The 14341-nt window shown below is 41.5% G+C and overlaps 1 protein-coding gene across 3 annotated transcripts in view; it reads left to right on the top strand.

Annotated features, from left to right (window-relative positions):
• The window catches only part of pms2 (PMS1 homolog 2, mismatch repair system component), a 30809-nt gene that overhangs the window by 4356 nt on the left and 12112 nt on the right, over positions 1 to 14341 (top strand). For all 3 annotated transcript variants that reach the window (XR_010001155.1, XM_062964428.1, XM_062964429.1), the window contains exons 2-11: positions 4003 to 4142; positions 5454 to 5540; positions 6192 to 6294; positions 6782 to 6965; positions 7074 to 7241; positions 8788 to 8885; positions 10652 to 10751; positions 12200 to 12284; positions 12384 to 12536; positions 13915 to 14341. The exon at positions 13915 to 14341 is cut by the window's right edge and continues 393 nt beyond it. Coding sequence is in view for 2 of the 3 variants with exons in the window: in XM_062964428.1 (XP_062820498.1) it covers positions 4003 to 4142; positions 5454 to 5540; positions 6192 to 6294; positions 6782 to 6965; positions 7074 to 7241; positions 8788 to 8885; positions 10652 to 10751; positions 12200 to 12284; positions 12384 to 12536; positions 13915 to 14341 (1545 nt within the window). In the remaining variant the exon portion in view is untranslated. The remainder of the gene's footprint in view (positions 1 to 4002; positions 4143 to 5453; positions 5541 to 6191; positions 6295 to 6781; positions 6966 to 7073; positions 7242 to 8787; positions 8886 to 10651; positions 10752 to 12199; positions 12285 to 12383; positions 12537 to 13914) is intronic.

The raw sequence follows: 14341 nt of genomic DNA, 5'->3' as shown, positions 1-14341 counted from the left end.
GCTCCCCCCCCCCCTTCCTTCCCAGCATCCCCATTTCTCCTTATAAACATTCAGTCAAAATCCTGGTTTACTTTTATAGTGAAGGCACTCTTTCACTCTCCACAGTTCCCGAACAATCTCCTTTCTTCCTTTCGGGTCCTTCTCCCTCCCTTTCCCTGAGTGCATGCGTGTGAATGTTTTAAAAATCCCTCTAACTGCCTTTAATTATGAGGGGGGGGCAGTACAGAGTCCAGGGGACCTTCCAGGCACAGCTGAAGAGATCCAGAGGACCGGACCCAACCACCTGACTGAGGACATCAGACCAGACTGCAAGACCCATAATCCATACCTGCCACCATGAACAGTTCTAAGACCTGGGTAGGGGCTCTCGGAGTGCGCTGTGGATTTCATGCAGCAGCTAGAACCCAGAGGCCATTGGAGATGGTCCTGTGAGGGTAAGCCCGGACCCCCAGTCACCCAGAAGAGACAGCCCCACCTGGGGCTGATCTGAGACCCCAACGGGGGAAGCAGCCCCATCTGCCTGGCTCAGGGGCTAGAGACTAAGACACTGCTGAAAGGATTCTTGCACATGGCAGGCTTTTATGGCCAGACCACCGTATGGTGCCCTCCAGCTGGCCTGGTTCTGCCCTGGCAAAGGGCTACTGAGTGCAGGTCTGCCTTTGACGCTGCCAAGGAGGCCCTCATGACATCACCAGGGGACAGAATTGGCCGCCATGGCAGAAGATGTCCCAGAAGAAATGAACAGGATTCTACCAGTGACCACCATGAGGGAAGGATGTTCCACTTTCACCAGAGCTGTGCCAAAGAAGGACCCCAGGACTGCTGGAGCCCTCACAAGGTATGAGTGACTTCCCTGACTAACCCCACCACGGGAGGGAGGGGGGGCTTATAATCTGTCCTTAGTTTCCCTAGGCACTCTCTCCTTTCCGTCTCCTCTGTTGGAGTGCTGGACCTGCCTGCAGTCACCAGGAGGCGCCGTGCTGTGAGGCGCAGAAGCTGTGCCCAGTTGCCCCCAGCTGCCAACTACAAAGGGGGGCCCAAGCTGCAGCCAAGAAAAGGCAGCCAAATGGGAGTACTGCATCACAGCCTCCATCATCCCCAGCCCTCACCACCTCCACCTTCATGCTCCATTTCCCATGACTCCAGACCAAGGGACATCTGTTTCAACACCATGGGATCACCCACCACTGACTGAACCTCAGCTTTCACCTCTTCAAGCTCCTGCCCTCCAACAAAAAGGCACAATCTGATCTACCAAGGCAGAGGCCCTGCATGCAGTGAAATGTCGGGGCTTTGGGAAATGTTCATAGCCATTTCCAAGCCCCGAAGGGGGGAAAATGTGATCGAGGTGACCTCCCCTCCAGGACTTTGTAAAAGATAGTTCAAAAATCAAGACTTTATGTTCTATATTCCATATATTTATAGTAGAAGGTGATTGGGACTTTTTACTGGAGTTTACTGTGGATTATCCCTGCACTCTGAGGCAAGAGATAACAACTTCATGAATTGTGAAATCATACTGTTAGGACTCCACTTCTATATTGGGTTCCCCAGATGTTGTAAACTTCGTTTTTATCAAATGTTTTCTATTGTTTATATCATTCATGATTCCCCTTTATGCAATGTCACCTACCTTTATGGATTCTCCTTTATTTCCTTGAAATCTACCTATCGGCTAATATGTATTTATACTCTTTGGGATCCCCGGAAAATATGTGTTTTTCCCAGCTGGGTTTATGTTCCAACTTTATTTTAATTTTCATTTTATCCCATATAATTGTCAAATCATGAAATCAAATGGGAAATATTATGACCCCAACGTGAACCTTAGCTCCATGACCCAGACCTCCCTTCCCAAAAACAAAAGGATAATCTGCCACAGTTTAATCCAATCTCATTCCGATCGCATGGACAATATAGGGTTTAGAGTCACCAAATTCCTAAAGGTGACTCGCCCCCAAGGCAAACATCGTCATATCCCAGGCCAGGACGCCGCTGGAAGGCACCCTGTGGGGCCGTCAATGGCGGCTCATCACCACCCATCACCACTTCCCGTCTGACACCCCAAGGCATATCTAAAATCTGAAAACGTGACAGGACCCCGGACACCCTTGATGGGTGCCATTAAATTCCTTTAGAAATCGGCTGGGCCAGAATTAATCCGATGTTTCCTGTCCGGTCACCTCATTGTTTCTATAGCTCCCGCCTCCTCCTCTCTGATTGGCCCGAGGGGGGACAAAAAACGGCTCCCCATTGGGCCAGCAGAGCAAGGCGGGAAACGAAAGCCCGCCTCGTTCAACCTCCCAGCCTATCCGCGATCGGATGGGCGGGGAAGCGGGGCGGGAAATTCAAAGGGCTGTCAGACCGAAACATTGTATAAATATGGCTTTATTTGAAACGTATGTTACACTAGTAGATTGAATGATCACTATTAGCGTCCTTTTCAGCTGAATTGCTCAATAAAAACTCCTTGGCGGATTTTCCTTCAACTTGGCGGACCTTCTTCATTTCAGGCTTCAGGTTGTATTGCGGCTTATATTCTCCTTTTGGCTTCGCCAAGGTCCGTTCCCTCAGGACCGGGTCGGGTCTCTCTTTAAGGGCCCGATCCCCCAAAGTGCGATCGACAACAGAGTGGTTGGAGTCGTAGCATTAATCAAAGAGGCGCTTTGAAGTGTGGGTACTTCCTTAGTAGGGGAATTCTTGTTTGGCCAGATTGAATGGTATTGAATAGGTTTGTAGGTTAAACGCCTGGTTGGTTTGCACATAAGGTATTGTTGCTAGGCGAGGTTGAATGGGACAGAGTAGTGTTGTGGTTTCAGAGTTTGGGGGTTTTGTATGTAGGGGAAATGTTGGTTGGCCTGGTTGAAAAGTATTGAATAGGCTTGATGGTTGTAAGCCTGGTCGGTTTTTACCTTGCGGAATCCTTGGTTGGTGAGTTTGAATAGGAATTAATAGTGTCGGCGTGGGAGGTTTAAATGATGGAATTAGCCACCTTGATTAGTTTTTAATGGCCTTGCAGGTTGAAAGGGTGTTTGTTTACTGTCTGGAGGAATGTTTTGTTGGGAAGTGTTAGCTGGCCCCAATTGTTTCGTTTGTAGAATTCCCAATTTCCCTGCTTTCCGAGTGTTGGTCTTTATTTCGTCTCCTGGTTTTAGAGATCATATTGTTTTCTATTATTATACCATAGTAAGTCTTATATATTATATTTATAATGTTATATTAGGTGGTTAGAATTGGATTATATGAGGTCAGTTGTACATAGTTGTATAAAATGTAGACTGAACTGGATTAGATGGCAGTGTAGAGTGAAGGCGATGTCAGAGGAATATTATTTAGCATACCAAGGTAGATAATCCAGTTTAAAGGAGATATTGGCAGATGTGCCTTGGTATTCTGGGTAATATTGTTGTGTGGCAGGGGTTTGAGTGTAGACTGCCACATAATGGAGTTGAAATCAGATAATCTGTATTTTCTAGGGACAGTAGTATGGATGAGTATGGATGAGGTCTAAATGCAGTTTGTCTGTACCCTGGGATACAGGCATGGGCCTGCTGCAGGTGGTTTGGACTTCAACTCCCAGCATTCGTAACAGCCTGAGTCCCTTTTGTTTTTTTCTCTCAGAAGGTTAAGGTGTTAGGAATGGTGAGAGTTGAAGTTGAAAACAGCTGGAGGGAAGGCTCAGGGGTGGGTGAAGAGTACCTGGTCGCCTGTTGTGGTTGTTGCTGTTGTGATTGTGTTTTTAGTGTAATTGTGTTGTATCTTACTTGAGGCGGGGATGATTGATTGTGTTGGCAATTTTTGAGTTTGGGGGGTTTGGGGTTTTGTTGTTTTGTGAGTCGCCATGATGCCAAAAGCCTTTTATATATATATAGATAGATAGATACCATGTCTGGTAACTCTGGCACCACATTTTCTTCATCGAATCCCTTCTAAAATGCACCCTATTGCTTCTATATCCCGCTGAACTTGGAAAAGTAATGCTGTTTGTGTTTTTGCTCAAAGGGCAGAGTCTGCTAAAGCCATCAAGCCAATAGACCGTAGATCGGTTCACCAGATATGCTCCGGACAAGTGGTGCTGAATCTATGTACGGCGGTGAAAGAGCTGGTGGAAAATAGTATCGACGCCGGTGCCACAACTGTGGGTAAGTTTTGGGGCTCATTTCGAAATCTTTGCTTTCGGGGACGATGTTGGTTATCATGATTGTCTTTCAATATTTAATACAAAATTGATGGTATGGTATAGCATAGTATTAAACGCATGATAAAGGTTGTTTTTGGACTGCAATTTCCAGAATTTTTAGCTCTTGTCCGTGGTGTCGAGAGCTTCTGGGAGTTGAAGTTTTAACAGCATCTCAGGGCCCTTCCACAAAGCCATATAATATTATTATTATTATTATTATTATTATTATTATTACAGTAGAGTCTCACTTATCCAACATTCTGGATTATCCAACGCATTTTTGTAGTCAACGTTTTCAAAAAATCGTGATATTTTGGTGCTAAATTTGTAAATACAGTAATTACTACATAGAATTATTTTGTACTGAACTACTTTTTCTGTCAAATTTGTTATATAACATGATGTTTTGATGCTTAATTTGTAAAGTCATAACCTAATTTGATGTTTAATAGGCTTTTCCTTAATGCCTCCTTATTATCCAACATATTCGCTTATCCAACATTCTGCCGACCCGTTTATGTTGGATAAGTGAGAGTCTACTGTATTATTATTAACCAGTACAAGAAAACCGCACTACAAACTAGAGCCGACAGCTGGCACAACAAAACATTGCATGGAAAGTTCCTTGACAAAATTGAAGGAAAAGCTGATAAGGAGAAGACCTGGCTCTGGCTCACGAATGAGACCCTGAATAAGGAGACAGAAGGCCCGATCCTTGCAGCCCAGGAGCAAGCCATCAGAACAAATGCAATTAAGGCCACGATCGAAAAATCAGCTGATGACCCAAAATGCAGACTGTGCAGGGAAACCGACAAAACCATTGATCATATCCTCAGCTGCTGTAACAAAATCGCACAGACAGACTACTAGCAGAGGCACAACTATGTGGCCCAAATGATCCATTGGAACTTATGCCTCAAGTACCACCTCCCAGCAACAAAGAACTGGTGGGATCACAAACCTGCAAAAGTATTACGTGGCTGTAAGATATTGTTGGACCATGGTTTCCATTGTTCTCCATCGCTGGCTATGCTAGTTGGATCCAATGGGCGTTATGGTGTCATATCTGACAAACTACATCTCCAAGGAGCAATATAAGGGTATTGTTCCCCCCCCCCCCCCAATAAAATGCTGCCCCATGATATTTTTCTAAAAGTGCAGTTTAACTTCAACTGCCACCAGATTGTCAACAGCAGAGGTATGTTGAGAGGTGCCTTGTAACTTTTTAAAAATTTAAATGCTTTGACTAACAAATAATCTTTATGTTTTGTAGAAGTAAAGCTGAAAGATTATGGCGCAGATCTCATTGAAGTTTCTGATAACGGTTGTGGCGTCGAAGAGGAAAACTTTGCTGGCTTAAGTAAGTTTAAGTAGTCTGGTGGTTGTTAGAGTGGCCCAGCATTGCTGTGTTCTCCAATAATATGCTGTGTCCAGGTTGGTTCATCAAGTGCTCTTCTATGGCTGACTTCTCTGGCCTTTCATGTTCCTTGATTCGTGTTTGGGCAATGCTGCATTTGGCGGTCACTATGTAATAGGTGGCCAGATATTACTGTTAGCCAGAGGCAGTAAATCCAGTGCTGTGAGATAATGGTAACTGTCAGCGCGATTTTGCTAGGCACACACGCAGCAGAAGTCACTGACGAGAAAACACTAGATAAATGATGACGCTGGAGTCTTCAGCTCTCTATCAAAAGTTTACTCACGAACGGAATTCCACAAAACAATACACAGCTCTCACACAGGCACACACGGGAAGGAATCCAGAGAAGAGAAAGATAGGAAGCAGAGGGCAATTTATCCCAGACTCTGCTGTCTGATGCAATCCAAGTTTGCAGGCACTTAACCCTTTACACACTGTCATAGTAAACAGTACACAGTGCATGATACAATCTCCAGCACACATTGCACCACCATGACTTAATTACATTTAAACAATTCTATATACAATCATTCCTACTTTAACAGTAACTGCAATCTAAACACATTCCCTGTTTCTGGTTTTAACTTCCAGCTCTAAAACATCATACATCCAAGATACAAGATTTCTCTGACCTTATAAATGTTGAAACGTTCGGCTTTCGAGGTGAAGCTCTGAGTTCTCTATGTGCGTTAAGGTGAGATACTTCTCTGGAAAGGCAAATCCATAGATAAAATATTTGTAAACCTTATGAGCTTATGAACTGTGTTGTCGAAGGCTTTCATGGCCGGAATCAGTGGGTTGTTGTGAGTTTTCCGGGCTGTATGGCCATGTTCCAGAAGCATTCTCTCCTGGTGTTTTGCCCACATCCATGGCAGGCATCCTCAGAAGTTGTGAGGTCTGTTGGAAATGAGTTTTATACATCTGTGGAATAATGTCTGGGGTGGGAGAAATAACTCTTGTCTGTTTGAGGCAAGTGTGAATGTTGCAATTGGTCACCTTGATTAGCATTGAATGGTCTTTCAGCTTCAAAGCCTGGCTGCTTACTGCCTGGGGGAAACTACTGGAGGAGAATGGAAGGGCATGTTAAAGACAAAAAAGCAGATGCCAGTGTTTTAAAGCCCATTGTTGTTGTACATTTGTATTTAATATTTTTTTCTTAGTTTTTGTTTACTTGTTTACAGCGATGTTTCCATTTTCACCTGTCATACGTCCGCCAAGGTTGGAACACGCCTGGTGTTTGATCACGGCGGGAAAATCACCCTGAAGGTCCCATGTCCCCGTCAACAAGGGACAACGGTCAGCGTGCAGCAGCTCTTCCATACATTGCCAGTGCGACATAAAGAATTTCAGCGCAACATAAAGAAGGTACAGCTGGTGGAATTGCAGTTGCCTTCTAATTCCTGGTTGCATAGTAATTTTGATTGTCATGATACAGTTCCTAAACAATAATGTTTTCATGCTTATTTTCTCCAGGAGTACGCAAAAATGGTTCAGGTATTACAAGCCTACTGCATCGTTTCAACAGGAGTTCGAATTACTTGCACCAACCAGGTTGGTCAAGGGAAGAAGCAACCTGTTGTATGCACTAATGGGAACTCTACTGTAAAAGAAAACATCGGAGCAATATTTGGGCAAAAGCAGGTACTATCACTACTGTTACTTTTCCTGCCATTAGAGCTCATTTCTCCATTTTCAAGCCGAGGAGCCTGCGTTGTCACCTCCTGGTTGTGTGGCCAGCAAGATTGGTTGGAGTGTCTTTTTGCCTTTTTCCTGCTGAAGCAGTACCTATTTATCGACTCACATTTGCATGTTTTTGAACTTCTAGATTGGCAGGAGTTGGAGCTGACAGATGGGAGCTCACCCCGTTTCGCGGGTTTGAACTGCCACCCCATGTCTCTAAACATATGTGTCCTTTGTGAAGACCTGTGTTTTGAATATTATTTGTTTGGAGGTTGTGGTTTTGAATTCATTTATTTGACTTACAGATTCATCTATGCATAAGTATGTTCCATTGATGTTTGTTATTCAGAGATAGATTTATAATGTACTAGCTGTGCCCAGCCACGCGTTGCTGTGGCGAAGTATGGTGGGATGGGAAATAAAGTATTGAGGAACTGGTGGTAGTTAAGGTAAAGGGTAAAGGTTTTTACCTTACATTAAGACTATTATAAATGGGTTATATAGCTCTGTGGAAGGGCCTTGAGTCTACACTGCCATATAATCCAGTTAAAATCAGATAATCTGTATTTTATAGGCAGTGTGGAAGAGGCCTAAGTGAGGCCTAACTCTGCCTGTCCCCTGGGCTGAGTGGGTTGCTAGGAGACCAAGTGGGCGGAGCTTAGCCTTCTAACTGGCAGCAATTGGATAAAAACAATTATTCCTCTCCCTCTAATTAGGACTTTATTTTTCTTTTCTTTTTGTTGTATGAACGTAGAGGCATGGACGAGGGGTTGTGCTGCCAAGTTTAGTGTTTCTGGGATGTGTAGTTTTGTTGTTTTGTCCTAGGCCGAAATTTCATTACCCTTTTATATATATAGACTAGCTGTGCCCGGCCACGCGTTGCTGTGGCAAAGTGGTGGTGGTATTGGTTAAAAATTGATGTGTAATTTTTATTTGACGTTATTTGTATTTGTAAATTAATTTTATTGTAAGTTATCTTTTTATTTATTATATTTTATTATTTTCTTGTATTATTTTTAGTTATTTTATGTTATTATAGTATTTTATTGTATTAATTTTTTAGTGTTTTTAATTATTTTTTGTGTTTTTTATTATTTTTTATTGGGTTGCTAGGAGACCAAGTTGGAGGAGCTTAGCCTTTTAACTGGCAGCAATTGGATAAAAGCAATTATTCCTCTCCCTCTAATTAGAACTTTATTATTTTTTTCTTTTTGTTGTATCAACCTAGAGCCGTGGATGATGGGTTGTTTTGTCAAATTTCGAGGTTGGGGGGCCTGTAGTTTTGTTGTTTTGTCTGGTGCCGTGATTCCATCACTCTTTTATATATATAGATTTTGTTATCCTGATTTTCCAATTTTTAGTATTGAATGCACTACATATAAAGGGGATATGATACAGAAAGAAAAGACAGGAGTTCAGAACAAATAGTGGTGTGATTCAGCATGGCAGAAAGGTATAAATTTAATAAATAAAAGGTATAAATAAAGTCAAATCTTTGCTTGTCCAGGTGCAAAGCCTGATCCCGTTTGTTCAGCTGCCTCCTAGTGATGCCATCTGCGAGGAATATGGTCTGAATCCTGCTGATATTCCCACTAGGCTTTATACGTAAGTAGAAGATTGTATGTTCTCCCTTTTAGCCTGGAGGACAAAGGCAAAGCAATGAGGCTTAAGGGAAAAGTGCATGGAGTGAAAGACCTGGATGTGGCACACTGGCTATTGCTGTTGTGCTAAAACAGCACAGCAGCAATAGATGGGGATAAGAACTCCCCATCTGCATGATAAATTTTGCTTCGGTGTCTGTTTTCCAATTGGTTGCACCTTTTTTTTGTTAATTTTTTGTTATAACCACAAGGTTTACCCCACTCCAAATCTTCCACGATTTTGTAGCACTTTACCAACTACCTCATGTTTACAAAACTCGCTTAGTGCACTTTTGCCCAGTTGGTTTTTATGATTCTACTGTTGTATTTTAATATGTTGTTTAGTAATATTTTTGCTATCTTTATGTTAATTGTTTATTCCCATTCACCCGTGGTTTTTGTTAATTGCTGTATTTTATGTTTCTTATTGTATTTGCCTGGGCTGTCGCCCCATGTAAGCCTCCCCGGGTCCCTTCGGGGAGATGGAAGTGGGGTATAATTATTATTATTATTATTATTATTATTATTATTATTATTATTATTATTATTATTATTATTAAAATATTTATCCGGAAAGATTAATGGAGGATTCAGTTTTCAGGGTTCGTTTCCTGCATTTTAAGAGCATCAGGATCAAAAGATTGAATGTTATAGGAGCTTTTTTCTGAACTCATTGTGGCAAAGTTCATGCTGTGAACTTTATAGACATCATTTTATTTTTTGCATGGGGAAATAATTTGCATGGGGAAATAATTGTCTTTCTAAATTGTATATAATACTTTTATTGTTATACTCGAGTATAAGCGTAGTTTTTCAGCCCTTTTTTAGGGCTGAAAAGCTCCCTTCGGCTTATACTCGAGTGAGGATCCTGGCCGGCTTCTATTCAGGTCAGCTTATACTTGAGTATATAGGTATTCAGAGTTGGACAGTCTTATCTTATTAAAGTCTTATTATTATCTTAAATTACAATTTTATATAAATACTCAAAAACATTTAACCTACTGATGCCTCAAATAATGCAATTTTATTAATATCTATTTTATTTTTGAAATTGACCCATAGCTGCTGCATTTCCCACCCTCATCTTATACTCAAGTCAATGTTTTCCCAGTTTTTGTGGTAAAATTAGGTGCCTCGGCTTATATTCGGGTTGGCTTATACTTGCGTATATACGGTATATAGAGAAAACAATGCCTGTTTCTTTAGAACTTGGCATAATAATAGTTATTATTATTATTATTATTATTATTATTATTATTATTATTATTATTATTTCTAGGTTCCACATTGCATATCAATGTTCCTTCACATCTGAAGCATTTTCCATTCACCTCTTTAAAACTGCATCTCAACTTTGTAAAAAGTATACCAGAATATTTCTCAGGCCCCTTCCACACAGCTGAATAAAATCCCGCCTTATCTGCTTTGAACTGGAATAGATAGCAGTGTGGGCTCAGGTGACCCAATTCAAAGCAGATATTGTGGGATTTTCTGCCTTGATATTTTGGGTTATATGGCTGTGTGGAAGAGCCCTCTGTTTTCTACTTAAACCTTTCTATACACTGGAAAGGGACTAATGTTATGTGTCCCCATACACTCTGCTGTCTATGTGTCAGAAACCTTTATTCATTTGGATCTTGGAATCTGAATGCTTTGGCCAAGGAGTATTCTTGCCATAGCTTTTCCTCCTTTTCTTCTTATCTTATTCTTTATGTTTTGAACTTTGAACAGCATCACAGGGTTTGTCTCCCGTTGTGATCATGGCATTGGAAGGAGTACCACAGACAGGCAGTTCTTCTTTATTAATCAGCGGCCTTGTGATCCAACAAAGGTATTATTATTATTATTATTATTATTATTATTATTATTATTATTTGATACAGAACAAGATAAGATCACTATGTTGGCTGTTGTATTGGATCACACGTCAGACCCTTCCCAAGTGTCTAGGACTATGTGATGTATCGGCGAATAATGTGTGTAGGGTGTCCTTTTGTAGCTGGCAGATGGTAATTTTGTCAGCGCCGATTGTTTTCAAGTGCTGGCCAAGGTCTTTGGGCATTTCACCCAGTGTGCCGATCACCACTGGGACCACCTTGACTGGTTTGTGCCAGAGTCTTTGCAATTCGATCTTTAAATCCTTGTCATGTTATTATTATTAGTAGTACAGTAGAGTCTCACTTATCCAACATAAACGGGCTGGCAGAATGTTGGATAAGTGAATATGTTGGATAATAAGGAGGAATTAAGGAAACGCCTATTAAACATCAAATTAGGTTATGATTTCAAAAATTAAGCACCAAAACATTATTTACAGTATTTATATTCCGCCCTTCTCACCCCGAAGGGGACTCAGGGTGGATTACAATGAACACATATATGGCAAGCATTCAATGCCAACAGACAAACAACATATATAGACAGACACAGAGGCATTTAACATTTTTTTTCCAGCTTCACGATTCCGGCCACAGGGGGAGCTGTTGCTTCACTGTCCACTAGTGGCTGTACTTCCTCGTTCCTTTCCTTGTGTTTTGCTGGCAGTTTTTATGATGTTGTAAATTAGTTAAATTAGCCTCTCCGCATAAAGCGTACCTAAATTTCCCTACTTGACAGATGCAACTGTCTTTCGGGGCTGCATAGGTCAACAGCAAGCCGGGCTATTTAATGGTCGGGGGCTTAACCCGACCCGGGCTTCGAACTCATGACCTCTCGGTCAGTAGAAATTAATTGCAGCTGGTTACTAGCCAGCTGTGCCACAGCCCGGCCCTAACATCATGTTATACAACAAATTTGACAGAAATGTAGTTCAATACACAGTAATGCTATGTAGTAATTACTGTATTTACGAATTTAGCACCAAAATATCACGATGTATTGAAAACATTGACTACAAAAATGCATTGGATAATCCAGAACATTGGATAAGCAAGTGTTGAATAAGTGAGACTCTACTGTATATACCCACGTCTTCTCTTTCAAAGACTCAAAGTGACTAACACTAAAAATCATACAATATATAAACTAAAATTCACACATTAAAATAGAATTAAACACAGACCTTATTAAAAATACATAGTAAAACCAATCAAACCTTTAAATAATTTTTTAAACCACATATAACACAGCACACCTTGCATTATCTCATTGAAGTTCTCTTTAATGATAGTAATTTTTAAACTTTTTACTCCAGCACTGAGCCCATATCTTCTGCTATCTGCATATAATTATTATTTTTAAGACAGGCATAATTGGGATAACTTTTTTGTTCCTGGGCAGGTTTCCAAACTTGTGAATGAAGTGTACCACATGTACAACAGACATCAATATCCGTTTGTGGTTCTTAACATCTGTGCAGACTCGGGTGAGTCACCTGTATTTTTCTACAAAACTTGAGTGTCATAAAAACCTTGTTAAAGCCTGATTTGGCAATTGATTTTAAACAAGCATGTATTTTATTTAGAATCTGTTGACATCAATGTCACACCTGACAAAAGGCAAATATTTCTGCAAGAAGAAAAACTGTTGCTAGCCATTGTGAAAACTTCAATGATGGGAATGTTTGGCAATGATGTGAACAAAATTGTCCTCAATCAGAAATTGATCGATGTTGAAGGTAAGAATGACAGCAGCCATTTATTTACCAATCTTCCTGTGAATGCAGAGGCTTTTGAATGTATTTTGCTAACTGGTTGGTGGTCCAAGTGTAGACCAGAACTTCCCAAAGTGTGTGTTGTACTCAGGAGTGTGTCAGCTGCAGTGTGTAGGTGTTTTGCCTGTACATAATGAGTCTATGTGAAATAAGCAAGAAATCATACATTAAAAAATATATAAGTGCAAGATTCACAAGAAATATGTTGTCGAAGGCTTTCATGGCCGGAATCACAGGGTTGTTGTGTGTTTTCCGGGCTGTACGGTTATGTTCCAGAAGCATTCTCTCCTGACGTTTGGCCCATATCTATGGCAGGCATCCTCACAACGTTTGAGGATGTCTGCCATAGATGTGGGTGAAACGTCAGGAGAGAATGCTTCTGGAACATGGCCATACAGCCTGGAAAACATACAATCACATGATATATGTTATATGCCCATACATTTGATTATTACAGAATATGTATGGTTCTGTATCTCTTATAAGGGGCTGGTTTAAGCCAGGCATGGGCCAACTTGGGCCCTCCAGATGTTTTCGACTTCAATTCCCACAATTCCTAACAGCCCCAGGCCCCTTCCTTTTCCCCATCAGCCGCTTATTCTTTCTATAAAGAGAGTATGCCTCCGGTGGCTCAGTGGGTTAAAGCACTGAGCTGCTGAACTTGCTAACCGAAAGGTCCCAGGTTCAAATCCGGGGAGCGGGGTGAGTGCCCGCTGTTAGCTCCAGCTTCTGCCAACCTAGCAGTTTGAAAACATGCAAATGTAAGTAGATCAATAGGTACCGCTCTGGCAGGAAGGTAACGGCGTTCCATGCAGTCATGTCGGCCACATGACCTTGGAGGTGTCTACGGACAACGCCGGCTCTTTGGCTTAGAAATGGAGATGAGCACCAACCCCCAGAGTCAGACACGACTGGACTTAATGTCAGGGGAAACCTTTACCTTTACCTTTTATGCGTTGTTAGAGTCATTATGTTCCTAAAACTTGGAATTTTTACTGCTACAGTACAGTCTCACTTATCCAACATAAACGGGCCGGCAGAATGTTGGATAAGCGAATATGTTGGATAATAAGGAGGGATTAAGGAAAAGCCTATTAAACATCAAATTAGGTTATGATTTTACAAATTAAGCACCGAAACATCATGTTATACAACAAATTTGACAGAAAAAGTAGTTCAATACGCAATAATGCTATGTAGTAATTATTATATTTTCAAATTTAGCACCAAAATATGATGATGTATTGAAAACATTGACTACAAAAATACGTTGGATAAGTGAATGTTGGATAAGTGAGACTCTACTGTACTTAAAACTGTTCCTTCTTCTTCACTTTCTCAGGGAACTTTAAAACGACAGTTCGAAATGGGGCGGAATCGCCTCCCTTGGAAACACGGGATTCCTCGTCTCCGAATCGGAGTGGAAATGTGAAAATCACCGTGACTGCTGCCAAACTTAGGGAAGCGTTTTCCCTCCGCGCTGTAAAAAAAGCAACCGAAAATCTCAATCCGCAGCGCCCTTCTCACGGACAACGAAAACTCCCAACGTTTTTTAGTGTTTTGGATTCACCAGAGAAGGAAACCGGCTCCGGGAAAGTGGAGAGGAGTGGAAACACGGTGGATTTAAGCAGGCGTGACGCTGACGCAAATGTCAAGAAGTTGGCAGAAGTTCCCGATTCTGGTTGCAGTAGTGCCTTGGCAGGATCGGAGATGGGTTCAGGATCTATAGAAATTGGGAGCCGTTTCAGTAGTTCTTTTGGTGAATCCCA

This window comes from Anolis carolinensis, unplaced genomic scaffold (assembly GCF_035594765.1).
Source record: "Anolis carolinensis isolate JA03-04 unplaced genomic scaffold, rAnoCar3.1.pri scaffold_13, whole genome shotgun sequence".
NCBI lineage: Eukaryota > Metazoa > Chordata > Lepidosauria > Squamata > Dactyloidae > Anolis > Anolis carolinensis.
Note: the sequence above shows the minus strand (reverse complement) of the source record. Positions and strands in the feature narration are given on the sequence as shown.